The sequence below is a fragment of the Orycteropus afer genome, unplaced genomic scaffold, assembly GCF_000298275.1.
Source record: "Orycteropus afer afer isolate SDZICR_OR568_19922 unplaced genomic scaffold, OryAfe1.0 scaffold00412, whole genome shotgun sequence".
Lineage (NCBI taxonomy): Eukaryota > Metazoa > Chordata > Mammalia > Tubulidentata > Orycteropodidae > Orycteropus > Orycteropus afer.
In genome coordinates, this window is record NW_006921999.1 from 2,443,023 (window position 1) to 2,457,844 (window position 14,822).

The window sequence follows — 14,822 nt, forward strand, 5'->3', positions numbered from 1 at the left end:
GAAAAGTTAATTTTAATGTTATGGAAAGTATAAATCAATTTTGACCTTAAAATTTACATGACTAGCATCTTAAGTTAACGTATTCTATTGTTACAACTAGATAAAGAGAGATAAATTTTAAAGCAAAACAAAATTTGCTCTTAAAAATCCTAAGAATATTTAAAGGGTTTTCTCTTTTTCTAAGCATCATAAAATTAAACTATAAAGGAAGCTACTTTAATGTATTAATTTATAAACAATTGTGATATAATTCAGAAAATTATGTAATTCTCCACGGAAACAGATACGTAGTAAAAAAATTGCACAACATGATTAATGTCATTAATGTCACTAAATTGTACATTCAAAACTGTTAAACTTGAAAGTATTGTGTTACATATGTTTTTACAACACTTTTTTATAAAAGTCAATTTAAGTAATAGAAAAACACCTAAAGTTCTTAAAATAAATTGTTTTGAGTCATTTGCAGAGGCCAAAGATGTCACTTAGTATTATTGATAGGATAGTGAAAGGAAGTTGACTTGTCCCAGGTGATCAGGGTGGGGCTGATGTTTGAATCAATTTTACCTTTTCATCATAGCATTTCACAACTCCATCTACAGAAGTTAATCTCAAAATATTGCAATTTAATAAAAAAAAAATCTGGACATGCACATAAATAAAAAGTAAAAGGAAATGTGGATTAAACATGAGGAATTCTAATTTAAGTTTGTCATATAATATATGCTTAAGGGTTCAGAAAATGGAGATTGATGCAGTCTAGGTTATTTATTTAAAACTTTAATAAGTAGTAATATGGGTAAATTATGCCTTAAATAAAGGATCTGAAGGATAAAGATATCTGGTCAAAGTGACAGATATCTACATTTGGAATAATAATTTGTAGGAATTAATAGCATGGACCAAGTCAGAGTTTCTGGAAATGATTGAACGTGGCACTAGAAGAGGGGCCTGAGGGAGCTGAACAATGGGTGGGCACAGTGAGAAAGCTAAAAGAGGAAGAGCTTTCTGTAATTGTGGGAAATAAGGATGACAGAGAACCTTAAATGTCATCCTAAAGAATTTGAGTTTGTCTTAGAGACAACAAAAACCGAAGTCTTCCTGGCAGCAGAACATCATTTCTGGCAATATCATGAAGTAATGACCACTGACCTCAAACAAAGATAAATAAGTCTAGAAATGCAGGAGAATGTGACCTTAAATAAGTAAACAAACAATGGGGAACTTCTATCTAATAAATGGTACAAGGCAACAGGATACATAATGGATATTTATCAAATGCCAAAATATGATCATAATTATTAGAGCATGATCACCAAATATCATAATAGTAGAACAACAGGAGAGCCTTAAGGCTAGAAATTGAAAGTATCCAGATAAAAGAGGAAAATATTTATATTTTATTTACAACTAGTCTCAGAAAATTTGCTCTATCATGGCAGAACAGGTTAATCAAAATGTGAAGATTATATACATCGGTTAACTTATTGAGGAAATCAATGCATTTTTATTTCCCTAACTTTCCAATGTAATTTCTTTAAATAGCCCTTTTTAATACTTAGTGATCTTTGTACACTTTTTGAAATATATTTTTAACACATCCATCACATGCTATTTTAAAATATTCATTCCACTGGGGTAGTAAATTAAAAAAAAAAATTATTCTATGGGAAAAGTTATATATGTATAAAGGAAAATAAATGTTAAGTGACCTTTTTGGGTTAACAATACAAAAACTGACATTGAAATATTGAGAGCACTAAATCTAGGGGACCCTGTATTTGCACACTATCTTTGTATAAATTCATATATTCAAACTTTTTACTTCAAGCATTTCCATGGAATTAGCAAAATATTCTTGTGTATCATGAGCTTCACAGGGAGGTTTGGTGGCATAGTGCCTAAGACTTGACTGCTCACCAGAAGGCTGGCAGTTCAAACTCACCAGTCACTCCTGGGAAGGAAGGTTGGGCAATCGACTTCCATAGTGAGACTGCCTTGGAAACCCAAGGAGGGGTTGCTATCAGTTGGACTGGACTCCACAACAGTGCATTCATAAGCTTCACCACTTGAGGTAATAAAAGATGATACTTAAGGGGTACTAATAGTCTTAGAAATATGTGTGTCTGTATTTCAGTGACAAAAGAAGAAGCTTGAACTAGCTTTCCTCTGTTTTCCCACAGAAATTCAACGGAAAAATTAAACACATTAAATTAGAATCCTATCTCTCCGTAATTCCTATCTCAACAGAGAAAGTAGAGATGATTGAGGACAATCACTCCTTGGCAACTGAATTTATCCTTACAGGATTTACAAATAATCCAGAGCTGAAGACTCTTCTGTTTGTAGTGTTCTTTGCTGTCTATCTGATCACCATGGTGGGGAATCTTGGTTTGTTGGCATTGATCTTCACGGAGAACTGTCTTCACACACCAATGTACATCTTTCTGGGTAACTTGGCTGTGATGGATGCCTGTTGTTCTTGTGCCATTACCCCAAAGATGTTAGAGAACTTCATTTCTAAGGACAGAACGATCACTCTCCATGAATGCATGGTACAATTTTATTTTTTCTGCCTTGCTGAAACTGCCGACTGCTTTCTCCTGGCAGCAATGGCCTATGATCGCTATGTGGCTATATGCAGACCACTGCAGTACCACACCATGATGTCAAAGCTACTTTGCATTCAGATGACAATAGGGGCCTACATAGCTGGGAATTTGCATTCCATTATTCATGTAGTACTTCTATTAAGGCTAAACTTCTGTGGATCTCATCAAATCAATCACTTTTTTTGTGATGTTCTTCCATTATTCAGACTCTCCTGTGTTGACCCTTATATCAATGAACTGATGATACTTATCTTTGCTGTGTCAATTCAGATCTTCACTATTACTGTAGTCTTAAGCTCTTATTTTTCCATCCTTTTCACTATTTTCAAAATGAAATCCAAAGAGGGAAGAGGCAAAGCCTTATCTACTTGTGCATCTCACTTTCTCTCTATCTCAATATTCTATGGTTGTCTAATCTTCATGTACATTCAAGCACGTTCAGTGAAAGGTGATAACGATATACCAGTTGCTATATTTTATACTATCATAATTCCTTTATTAAACCCTTTTATTTATACTCTAAGAAATAAGGAAGTAATAAATGTTATGAAAAGAATTATGACAAACAGGAAACCTCATAACATTCTCAAACTAATATCATCTAAGTGTGTCAATCCACCTCATTAAGGGTCTCCCTCTTTTTCACTAATCCTCAATTTGCCAAGGATGATGTCTTTCTCCACGGAATATTTCCTCCTGATAATGTGTCAAAACTAGACAAAATCTGGCTGTTCTCTTTTAAAGAACAGTCTGGCTGTACTTCACCCGAGACATTTTTGTTCATTCTTCTGGCAGTGCATGGCATATTTAATATTTTGCACCAGTGCTATTATTCAAATGCATGAATTCTTCTTCAGTCTTTCTTATTCATATTCATCTTTTGCATGCATATGTGAAGTGATTAAAAACATGGCCCAGGTCAAGTACACCTTACTCTTCAAAGTAACATCTTTGCTTTTCAATATTTTAAGGAGATCTTTGTTTGCAAATATATGGTATCCTGAGTTGGGGCCAATCTGATGGCAAATAACAGCAAACAACAACAAAGTATAATCTTACAAACTCACATGCATTTCAAGTTGTCATATAATACTTGAGGTAAACTATGTATAAGAATAAACTACATTTTAATTTGATTCTCAGATTTCTTTGAGTTGCTCAAGAGTTTATGAATGAACACTGATTTATATAGAATATGTGTTGTCAAAGGAAGAACATCTTTATGCTTAGTGTTAATCATTTTTCCTGTCAATTTCACTGAAATAGAGGGTTTGCATAATTGTAATTTGTTAATATTTAGTTGAAAACATTGCTTTTTATATTGAAAATCCTATGGATTTGAATGTTTCCACACAGATTGATAGTTGCTCATGATGCTTGAGAGTACAATTCCTGAAAATAACAATTTTCAAGGCTTTTATCCCCAGATAGCACTACTTGTCTTATTCTAATATAAGTTATTAATATATTATTAAGATTAAGAGAAAGCTGGTGATATTGTTTAGCATAAATGAGTTAGAAAATATTGAAATCCTGAAAAAGTTGAACCAAAAAAATTATTGGTTATTCAAATGTGCAAATATAAAAGAAAAAATGGCTCAATGTGAAGCTACTCTCAGTCAACACAAAAGTAGATCTTTCACATATGTTACTCTCCAATGAGCTAGGCATTATTTTTCATGCCTTGTCAGAGTAAAACATTCATGTTTTTGAATGTTAAGTAGCTCATTCAAATGAACATTCAGTTTGAATGTTAAGTAGTTCATTCAAACATCTGGAATGAAGTTAGGATTTGAACCAATGATGCCATTTCCCCAGACTATTTTACATCCCCTTTCACAGAAAATTAAGTCATAATCAACTCCAAAGTGCTTAAAATATAATATGGAAGTTATATACACACATATTGGGAAAATAATGTACACCATACACAAGGAATTATTGAAGATTTGTTGGGTATTTAATACATGCTTGGGGATTCAGATTCTTTTAGCCCAGGGTACATATTCATTAAGTAGCCTCAGAAATAACAGATGTTTAAAGGGTGGAAACATATTGGTTTTTTGTCACAAATTGGCATGAAAGGCATGAGCAGAGTCCATGTTTATGGAAATGAATGTGTAAATAGGGGTAGGGAGTGAGGGAGATGAAGGATGGTTGTAGAATACTGACAGAGCTATTGGTGAAAGCTGTTGGTGAGTGTGGAAATTAAGGATGGAAATGGATTTGTTAACTGAGAATTTGAAATGTCATATTAGGAAATCTGAAATTGTCTTAAAGGCATCATAAATTGATAGCTCTTCCTAGTAGAAGAGTAATATGATTTCTTTTAAGAAACTAATTTGTCATTTGACTGGAAAGGAATAGAAGCATTGAGAGTAGATAGATACAAACAACATTTTAAAGAACAAATAGTAAAGTGTAGCTGTTGTATAATAAAATCAAAGCCTATTATCTTCTTGTATCAACCATGTCACATCTGATTTTATATTACTATGACTTAATCCAGTGCCTGACATATGTGGGCTTTCAATAACCTTTCCTGACTACAAGATGACATTTTGTCATATATTACACTACTAATGAACTTATATATATTTTTCACACATTTATTTATCATTTACCTTTGTTCTGAAAATCATACTCATGTCCTTTGCCAACACTTTCAAAGAATCTTGTCTTTTTTCTTGTTATTTATATACAATACTACCATTTTATCTGTCAGTGAAATATGCAAAGACCTGGAGTTAGAAAACCAAAAGACAACACACTTTGCCATTTCTCAAGCTAAAAGAACTAAGGAAAAAAAATCAAGCTTTGTGTCGCAGTACTGAAGAATTCTTTCTTCTTCTTCTTCTTCTTCTTCTTCTTCTTCTTCTTTCTTTCTTTCTTTCTTTCTTTCTATCTTTTTTTTTTTTTTTCTATTCTGCTTTGGGGGCAAATTAACATAGCAGATTTGTTTTACAGTCAGCAGTTAATGCCCATTGATTTCATGGCCCAAATTACCTCCCTTCTCCTCCCTGTGACTGCCACCTCCTTGTGCCCTGCTTATCTGTGCATTCTTGCCTGTCCAGCTTTGTTTCTATGTGAATCTTTCTACAGTAGGTGTATACATCACCCTGGGAGTGGTTGTTCTGCATGTAGGTCTTTCTACTGTTGGGCTGAGAGCCAGTCCACAGAAGTTAGTCCATTTCTAGGCCCAAAGGGTAACCTGGGGCCATAGTCTCTGGTGTTCCAACAGGCACAATCTGACCAGTAATTCTGGTAATTTTTATGGTTTTGAATTTCGTTCCACATTTTTCCTCCCATTCTATCCAAGATCTCCTGCTTAGATATCTTTCTGAGTGGTTGGCATTGGTAACCCAGCACGATCTAGTTCTTCTGGTCTCAGGGTCAGGAAGGCTGAGGTCCTCATGGTCTATCTTATCCTTAGACTTAATTGTTTCCAGGTGTCTTTGATTTTCTTCACTCTTCTTTGATTCAGATGATAGGAGACCAATTGTTGCATCTTAGATGGTCACTCAGAGGTTTTAAGACTTCAGTTGTTACTCACCAAAGTAGGATGTAGAACAAGGTTTTTATGTACTGCATTGTGCCAATTGAACATGATGTCCCCTCATCAAACCCTCAGATCCAGTGATTCTCTCCTCCAAGGTGTTTGGTTGTCTCTGAGGAGCTTCTCCAACCTTTTCTACTGTAATGTATGTCGACAATTTTGTAGCACAAGTGCATATGTAAGATTATGTTCAGCCAAATCTCTCATTGGTCTTGGGTGTATTCCTGTTCACCTACCCCTACCTGATCTTCTCACCCGTCTATGCATTAACCCATATCCTGGGGTTTGGTGCCAGTGGTAATGCCGTATTGTGCAAGTAATAGTGTTTGCCTCTATTGTCTATGTCTTTTGTGCATGATTCTGTGCCTTTCCTTTCCCTAATGTTACCATGCTGGTGATAGACTCTTTCCATACTGACCCTCCACCAAAACCAACATTCGATCCCCAACTAGTCCCAGATTTTCCCTCCTCTTCCCTCCCATTCCTGGTAACAAACAAAGTGAATTTCTTTCCCTGAGTAAATCTTCCCTTGATTATTTAAAATAATGGACTCATACAATATCAGCTTAATGTCCTCCAAATTCATCCACATTATGAGATGATTTGTGTATTTTTCATTATTCTTTAATGTTGCATAGTATTCCATCATGCGCTATGGGCAAAAAAATATTGAGTGATGCAGGAAGTATCAAAAGAAGAAGGAGAGAATATAGAGAGTCACTGTACCAAAAAGTATTGGTTAATGTTCAAACATTTCAGGAAACAGTACATGTTCAAGATCTGATGGTATTGAAGGAAGAGTTCCAAGATGTCCTGAAGGCATTGGCCAAAACCAAGGCTTCAGGAATTGACAGAATACCAATTTAGATGTTTCAGTAAATGGAAGCAATGTTGGAAGCCCTCAGTTGTGCATGCCAAGGAATTAAGAAAACAGCTATCTGGTCAATTGCCTCGAAGAGATTCATATTTGTGCCCATTACAAAGAATAGTGATCCAACAGGATGAAGAAGTTACTGAACAATATTAATATCACATACAAGTGAAATTATGCTGAAGTTAATTTGAAAATGTTTGCAACTGCAGTACACTGATAGGAAATTGCCAAAAATTCAAACTAGATTAAGAAGAGAATATAGAAAGCAAGATATAACTGATGATATCAAGTGGATCTTGGCTGAAAGCAGAGATTGCCAGACAGATGTTTACCAGTATTTTATTAACTACATAGAGATATTTATTTGTATGGATGATAACAAATTATGGATAACATTGCAAAAAATGGGAATTCCAGAACTCCTAACTGCACTCACTAAAAACCTGTACTTAGACTAAGAGAAAGTCATTGGAACAGAACAAGGGGATACTGCATGATTTAAAATCAGAAGAGATGTGTTTCTGAGTAGTATCTATTCACCATATGTATTGTAATTCCTATGCTCAGTAAAGAATTTCAGAAACAGGACTATATGAAGAAGAATATGGCATCAGGATTGGAGGCAAACTCATTAACAACCCATGGCATATAGATAACACATACTTGTTTGCTTAAAGAGGACTTGTAGCACAAATAGCATAAGAAGCATTCCAATTACAGCCTTTTTGGAACAATTTGTAGTACCTATCTTTAAAGAAAGAAACTATGGAATTCATTCTGAGACTTTCAGAAAGATTAAGTCATTTCTAAAACTAAATCATTCTTGAGCAAGGTACTTTGCCAGACTTTAGTATGCAAAAATTATTTGTGAATAAGCAGTATAAGATTATGTTTTTGAGTTGTTCAAACAAAAGTTACTATACCCTTCCTATAAAAGCATTATAATTATGGTAACTTTTAAAAGTAATTTTAAGTAAGTAGTCTCTCTGGTAACATTAACGTATTTATCTAAGTATATAGACAAACTAGAACAACTGATTTCCACCATTAGAAAAAAATTCTGATATGCATGCACTTCCATTTTGATTTTGACATAATTTCAGCAAGAAAATTATTATTAAAAGTACCATCAGTACAACATTTATTTCTTTAGGAATTACAAATCATCTTAAATTTGTAGTGTTTCTGATCATCTCCTAATACTGGTGTATCATTTTGTAGGCACTGAGTATACTAAGACTTCATTGTACCTGTCTATCTCTTTGTAAATTTTCCTTATAGCATGCGTTTTTTGGATGCCTGTTGATGTTCAAAATTTTTTATAAATCCAGGACCATTGAGGGTAGACTTGTAAAGAAGTTAAGATTCTCTATTAAAAGTCCTTTATTTTTTACAACTGAAACTGTTAATGGTAAACCAAACAAAATCAACAGAGACAGTTCCTTATCACACCAATGCTTATCCCAACATGCCAGGCTTTCTCCATATATATGTAGCAAGCTGCCATCTAGGAGGAGGAGATGCTGTCCATTATCTAGTTTTAATTTGAGGCAATCCTCAGGCCCAGGATTAATATTGTGAAGACGGTGCAACAGGAAATAAACTGCAACAAAAATCTGAAGAAGGAATAAAGCCTTTGAGCACTGGGTTGCGTAAAAGGATGCAACAGAAGACAAATGCTTTAAGAGAGGGTTGGGGGAATGAGCCTCTAGAATGAAGCTTCCAAATGGGTTGGATGAGAAAGCCTCCATGTCCAAATGTGTGTGTGTGTGTGTGTGTGTGTATACCTATATACATATATATATATATATATATATATAAAGTTACATTGCTATGGAAAACAGTTCGGTGATTCCTCAGAAAGTTAAACCTACACTTATCCTGGGACCCAGTAATTTCACTCCTAGGGATATACTCAAAAGAACTGAAAGTAGAGAATCAAGCAAATACTTATACACCAATGTCTATTGAAGCCTTATTCACAATAGCAAAATGGTGGAAAAAATCTAAATGTCTATCAGTAGTGAAGTGATAACCAAAATGTAGCTCATTCATACAACAGAATACTATTTAGCCATAAAGAAAAATTAAGTCTTGTTATATGTTACAAGATGGGAAAATCTTGGAAACATTATGCTTGGTGAAATGTCAATCATAAAATTATAACTGTTATATAATCCCACTTATGAAATATCTGTTGTTGTTGTTATGTGCTGTTGAGTCAGACCCGACTGAAATATCTAGACTAGGAAATATGTAGAGACCAAAGTTTCTCAGTGGTTTCCAGGTATGGGGAGGAGAAAAAAGAGATCTTTTTTCTTGAGGGGGACTGAGTTTTCATTCAGTGTCAGGGGAAAAAATTGGAAATAGATAGTGATGATTCTTTCATTACATGATTAGTGCAATCAATGCCATTAAGTTGTACATTTAAACAATGTTGAAATGGAAAATATTTTGTTATATACAAAACACACACATACACATATATAAATATATATATCTTTCCACTATGAAATACTTTTTTTAAAAAAAAGCAAACAGCCTGTAGGATAAATCTTCACATTAAGATTTTTTTTTTCCTCAGAAGCACTACATACAGAAGTCTCAAATGAAATTCTGGGTATTCACTATAACTTCTGAATCTATCTAATATCAAGGAATTTTCAATTTCTTCAAAAGTATGTTAACTACATTGGGCAAAATCTTTGTAAGAGATTTATTGTGTGTGTTTTACAATGAGGGAAGGCATGCATAGACTTAAGCATTTCATCTTTCTTCTCAGAGCAAGAAGAAGCTTGTTAAGGGCTTTAGGTGGAGATGCAGCACTTTTTGAGCACAGTGCTTACATAAGCAGTTTGGCCATTCATGAAACTGGAGAATGCAGAGACTACTAGGGGAAAATGTTAGAAAATAGATGTAGATCATTAAAAATGTTTCTTTTGTATTCCAGGAAGTATATGAATTTGGATTTATAGACAAGTGAAAATTTCAAGACATTTTAGAGATGAAAGCAGTGGGGTTTGAGTACAGCAGGGGGAAAAACTTTTTTTTTTTTTTGTAATTATTCTTCAGAAAAATTATCATCATTTACTTATTCAGGGAAATCTCTACTATCCCAATCTTTCAAAGACATAGGACAGGTGAAGACCTTTGTGATATATCTCATTTTCATTATTTGTCTTTTTCAGTTTTTGTGTGTGATAACAAGATATCTAGATAAGAAATTAAAATTCTGGCATCTTAGAATTCTGAGTTTTCCTCTGGAATTTTTTTTTTTTTCTTTCTTTCCTGCAATTACTTGTCATTTCACTAATGAGGGGACCCGAATATCAAAATTTCTTTTAAATGATAAACATTGAATAAAGAAGAATGATTTAGGAATAAATAATTATTCAAAAGGTTGAAAGGTTATTTTATACTAAATAAATTTTCTTTTTAAGGTATGGACAAGTAAACTATACTGCTCACACTGACTTAATTTATTCATGAAATCATGAGAAAGTTAAAGATAATTTCATTAGACACCTGATTTCAAACTGATAGTTATATATAACACTTGAGGAAAAAGATGCAAAAAGCTTAATATCTCTTGACATAATTATGCAATGAAAAAATAGAAATTAATTATATTAATTTATGTGATATAAAGCTAGGCACAAACCTCCACTTAGGGACAAACCTCCACTTAGGGACAAACCTCCACTTTGGAAACTAAATGACCTGCTCTCAGCATCAATAAAACTACTTTTCAACACAGACATGTCCATTGGTCTTCTGGCTGTTTTCATGGTCTTTCTAGGTCTACTTGGAGGTACATAACTATAAAAGCTAATTTTTTAAAATGAATCTTCTCTTGTACTATTCTCAGTGAAGATGGGAAATAACAACTCACCAATCTTACTAATGCTGAAAAATTGATTAACAAGAATATATATACCTTCAGATCCCTAAAAAAAAAAAAGAAAATCTGAAAAATAGGTACATTTTAAATTCAAATTACTCAAAAAATGCATGTGCACAAAATTATGTCATTATTTTATTTTGAGAAAAAATTGAGTTTACACACACAAAATATGATCATTGTATCTTCCCCTTCAAGGTAATCTAAGGAAATCTGTATTCATGTTCAAATATCTTGGGATCCACTCTTCTAGATAATTTTTAAAGTTATATGGTATATAACAAAATCAAGCCAATTGCATAAAGTCTGTTAAGGACTATTCCATGCAAAACAGTGATAAATATTACAAAATACTTACCAATATAACTAAAGAGAAAGGTATAGAAATACAAAGAAAAACAGTCTTATTTTAAGTACATATCTAATATATTCATTTAAGAATTAACCATTCAAATGAAGAAAGTGAAACAATTTCTCAGTTTGAAGACAAAGATTTCACTGAGAATATGCCACATTACTTAAAAAAAATGAACTTAAATATTTTCACAAAAGAATTTATGGAAGATTAATCTCTATTTTTCCATTAGAATTTTACTGCCATCTGCTAAATGCTTGTGTGTTGCTGTGATGCTAGAAGCTATGATACTGTATCCTGGGCCCTTGTTTCTCCTGCTTTATCTTCCTTCTTTGTGGGGACTGTGATACTGTTGTCTCTGAAGCATTGTGATCTTTTTGTGTTTATATTTAATTGGTGATTGTATGTTGGAGTGATTTTCCCACAACTTTTGTTTTCTTTGTTTTGTTTGTATGTTATCTACGCAAGCAGGATTCTGTGCTGTGCTCTTCTATTCACTAGTTGACAGCACTTATACACTTACCACCTGTCTCCTTTCCTTTGTCAACCTCTCGTGTGTCCTTGCTGACCCTGGCAAACAGAGCCTGTTTTAGGTCCCTGGAATCCGAATGACAATGCTATCACTTTAAAATCCAAAATGGTTGCCACTTGTAAAGATTCCATATGGCTGTGGCTTCAGTCACTTTAAATATCCAAATGGCCTCTGCTTGTAAATATTCAAAATGGCTGCACCCTTGTTGTTGTTGTTGTTATGTGCCGTTGAGTCGGCCCCGACTCATAGCGACCCCTCCTTGGGTTTCCGAGGCAGTATCACTACGGAAGTAGGATTGCCCAACCTTCCTTCCGAGGAGTGGCTGGTGGGTTTGAACCGCCAGCCATCTGGTTAGCAGGCAAGTGTCTTAGCCACTATGCTACCAGAGCACCCTAGGTCACTTTAAATCTCCCAAATGGCTTCCACATGTAAACAATCAAAATGGCTGTGCCCTCCAGATAGCAGAAAGTCAACAGCTCAGGTTGTCTCCCTCCTTGTTGTTTCCCTTCCTAGTCATAGCCACCAGCACAGTCATCCCTGCAGTCCTTAGTGACTAACACTGATCTTTAGGTCAATTCTCAGGTCCCAACATTACTTGGAAATATTCATGCTGTGGGTCCTATCAGAGAGCTGACAGCCTGAAGCTCCAACCATCTCTGTACTCACTGTTTTTGTTCAGATTTTTCCACTAGTTGGTGCCTAATCCACTTCTATATAGAATTACAAAAGTGGGATTATGAGGAAGAATATGGCATCAAAATTGGAGGTAAACTCATTAACAACCAGTGTTATAGATAACACATACTTGTTTGCGGAAAGAGGACTTGTATCCATTAGCATGAAAAGTATTCTAATTACAGCATTTTTGGAAACAGTTTGTAGTACTTATAAAGAAAGCAACTATGGAATTCATTCTGAGACTTTCAGAAAGATCAAGCCATTTCTAAGCTAAATCATTCTTGAGCAAGTTGCTTTGCCAGAATTTAGTATGCAAAAATTATTTGTGAATAAGCAATATTGAGATTATGGTCTTGAGTTGTTAAAACAAAAGTTACTATACCCTTCCTCTAAAAGTATTATAAGATAAGTATGGTAACTTTTAAAAGTAACTTTAAATAAAGAATCTCTCTGTTACATATTTATCTAAGTGTATAGACAAATTGTAGCAACTGATTCTCACGATTAGAAAAAACTCTGATATGAATGAACTTCCATTTTTATTTTTATATAATTTCAGTGAGAAAAATTATTATTAGAAGTCCCATCAGTACAACATTTATTTCTTTAGGAATTATAAACCACCCCAAATTTGTAGTGTTTCTGATCATCTCCTAATACTGGTATATCATTTTGTAGGCATTGAGTATATTAAGACTTCATTGTACCTTCCTATCTCCTTGTACATTTTCTCCATAGCATGCCATTTTTTTGATGCCTGTTGATGTTCAAAATTCTTTATAATTCCAGGCTCATTGAGAGAGTAGACTTGTAAAGAAATTGAGATTTTCTAATAAAAGTCCTTCATTTTTTACAACTGAAAACAGTTAATGGTAAACCAAACAAAATCAACAGAGACAATTCCTTATCACTCCAATGCTTATGCCAACATGCTAGGCTTCCTTGATATACATGTAGCAAGCTGCCGTCTAGGAGGAAGAGACACTATCCGTCATCAGAGTTCTAGTTTGAAGCAATCTTCAGGCCCAGGATTAATATTGTGAAGATGATGCAGTAGAAACTAAACTTCAGCAAATTCAGAATGGGTAATAAAGTCTTTGAACACTGGGTTGTGTAAAAGGGTACAAGAGAGGACAAATGTTTGAGATAAGGTGGGGGGAATAGCGTCTAGAATGAAACTTTCACATGGGGTGGATGAGAAAGTCTCCATGTCCAAAAAAAAAGTTACATTGCTATGGAAAACAGTTTGGTGCTTCCTCAGAAAGTTAAACCTACATTTATCACATTAAAAAAAAAAAAAATCACTGTCGTCGAGTTGGATCCAACTCATAGCAACCCCTCCTCGGGATTCTGAGGCTGTAGCATTACAAAAATAGATTGCCCAACCTTTCTTCCAAATGCATATCATGGGACCCAGTACTTTCACTCCTCAGCATGTGCTCAAAAGAGTTGAAAGTAAGGGATCAAGCAAATACTTGTACACCAATGTTCAATGAAGCATTATTCACAATAGCTGAAGGTGGAAAAAATCTAAACGTCCTTTAGGAGATGAAGGGATAAACAAAATGTAGCTTATTCATACAATGGAATACTATTGAGCCATACAGAAAAATTAAGTCCTGATACATGCTACAAGATGGGAGGATCTTGGAAACATCATGCTTTGTGAAATGTCAATCATAAAATTATAACTGTTTTATAATCCTACTTAGGAAATATCTAGGCAAATACGTAGAGAGCAAAGTTTATCAGTGGTTTCAAGAGATGGGAAGGAGAAGAAAGATTTTTTTACTTGGGGGGCACTGAGTTTACATTAAGGGTGATGAGAAAAAATTGGAAATAGATTGTGATGATAATTTTGTTACATGATGAATGCAATTAATGTCATTAAGTTGTACCTTTAAACAGTGTTGAAAGGGAAATTGTTTTGCTTTATACAAAAACACACATATACATATATAAATATATATCTTTCCACTAAGAAATATTAAAAAAAAAAAAAAAAACTGCCTGTAGGATAAATTCTCACATTCAGATTAGTTTTTTCCTCAGCAGCACTACATATAGATGTCTCAAATGAAATCTGAGTATTCACTACAACTCCTGAATCTAATTGTCAAGGAATTTTCAATTTCTTCAAAAGTATGTTAAATTGTTGTTGTTGTTAAGTGCCGTCAAATCATTTCCGACTCACAGTGACCCCATGCACAGCAGAACAAAACACTGCCTGATCCTGCACCAGCCCCACAATCCCTGATATACTTAAGCCCATCATCGCAGCCACAGTGTCAATCCATCTTATTGAAGGCCTCCC

The 14,822-nt window shown here is 34.2% G+C and overlaps 1 protein-coding gene and 1 pseudogene across 1 annotated transcript; both read left to right on the forward strand.

Annotated features, from left to right (window-relative positions):
- Window positions 1-2,237: 2,237 nt before the first annotated feature.
- Window positions 2,238-3,239, forward strand: LOC103208110 (olfactory receptor 5K1-like). Its single transcript, XM_007953784.2, has one exon. It carries the CDS (start codon window positions 2,262-2,264, stop codon window positions 3,237-3,239), a length of 978 nt encoding a protein of 325 aa, XP_007951975.1. The 5' UTR covers window positions 2,238-2,261.
- Window positions 3,240-3,521: 282 nt separating this feature from the next.
- LOC103208112 overlaps window positions 3,522-14,822 on the forward strand; it is a 57,495-nt pseudogene continuing 46,194 nt past the window's right edge.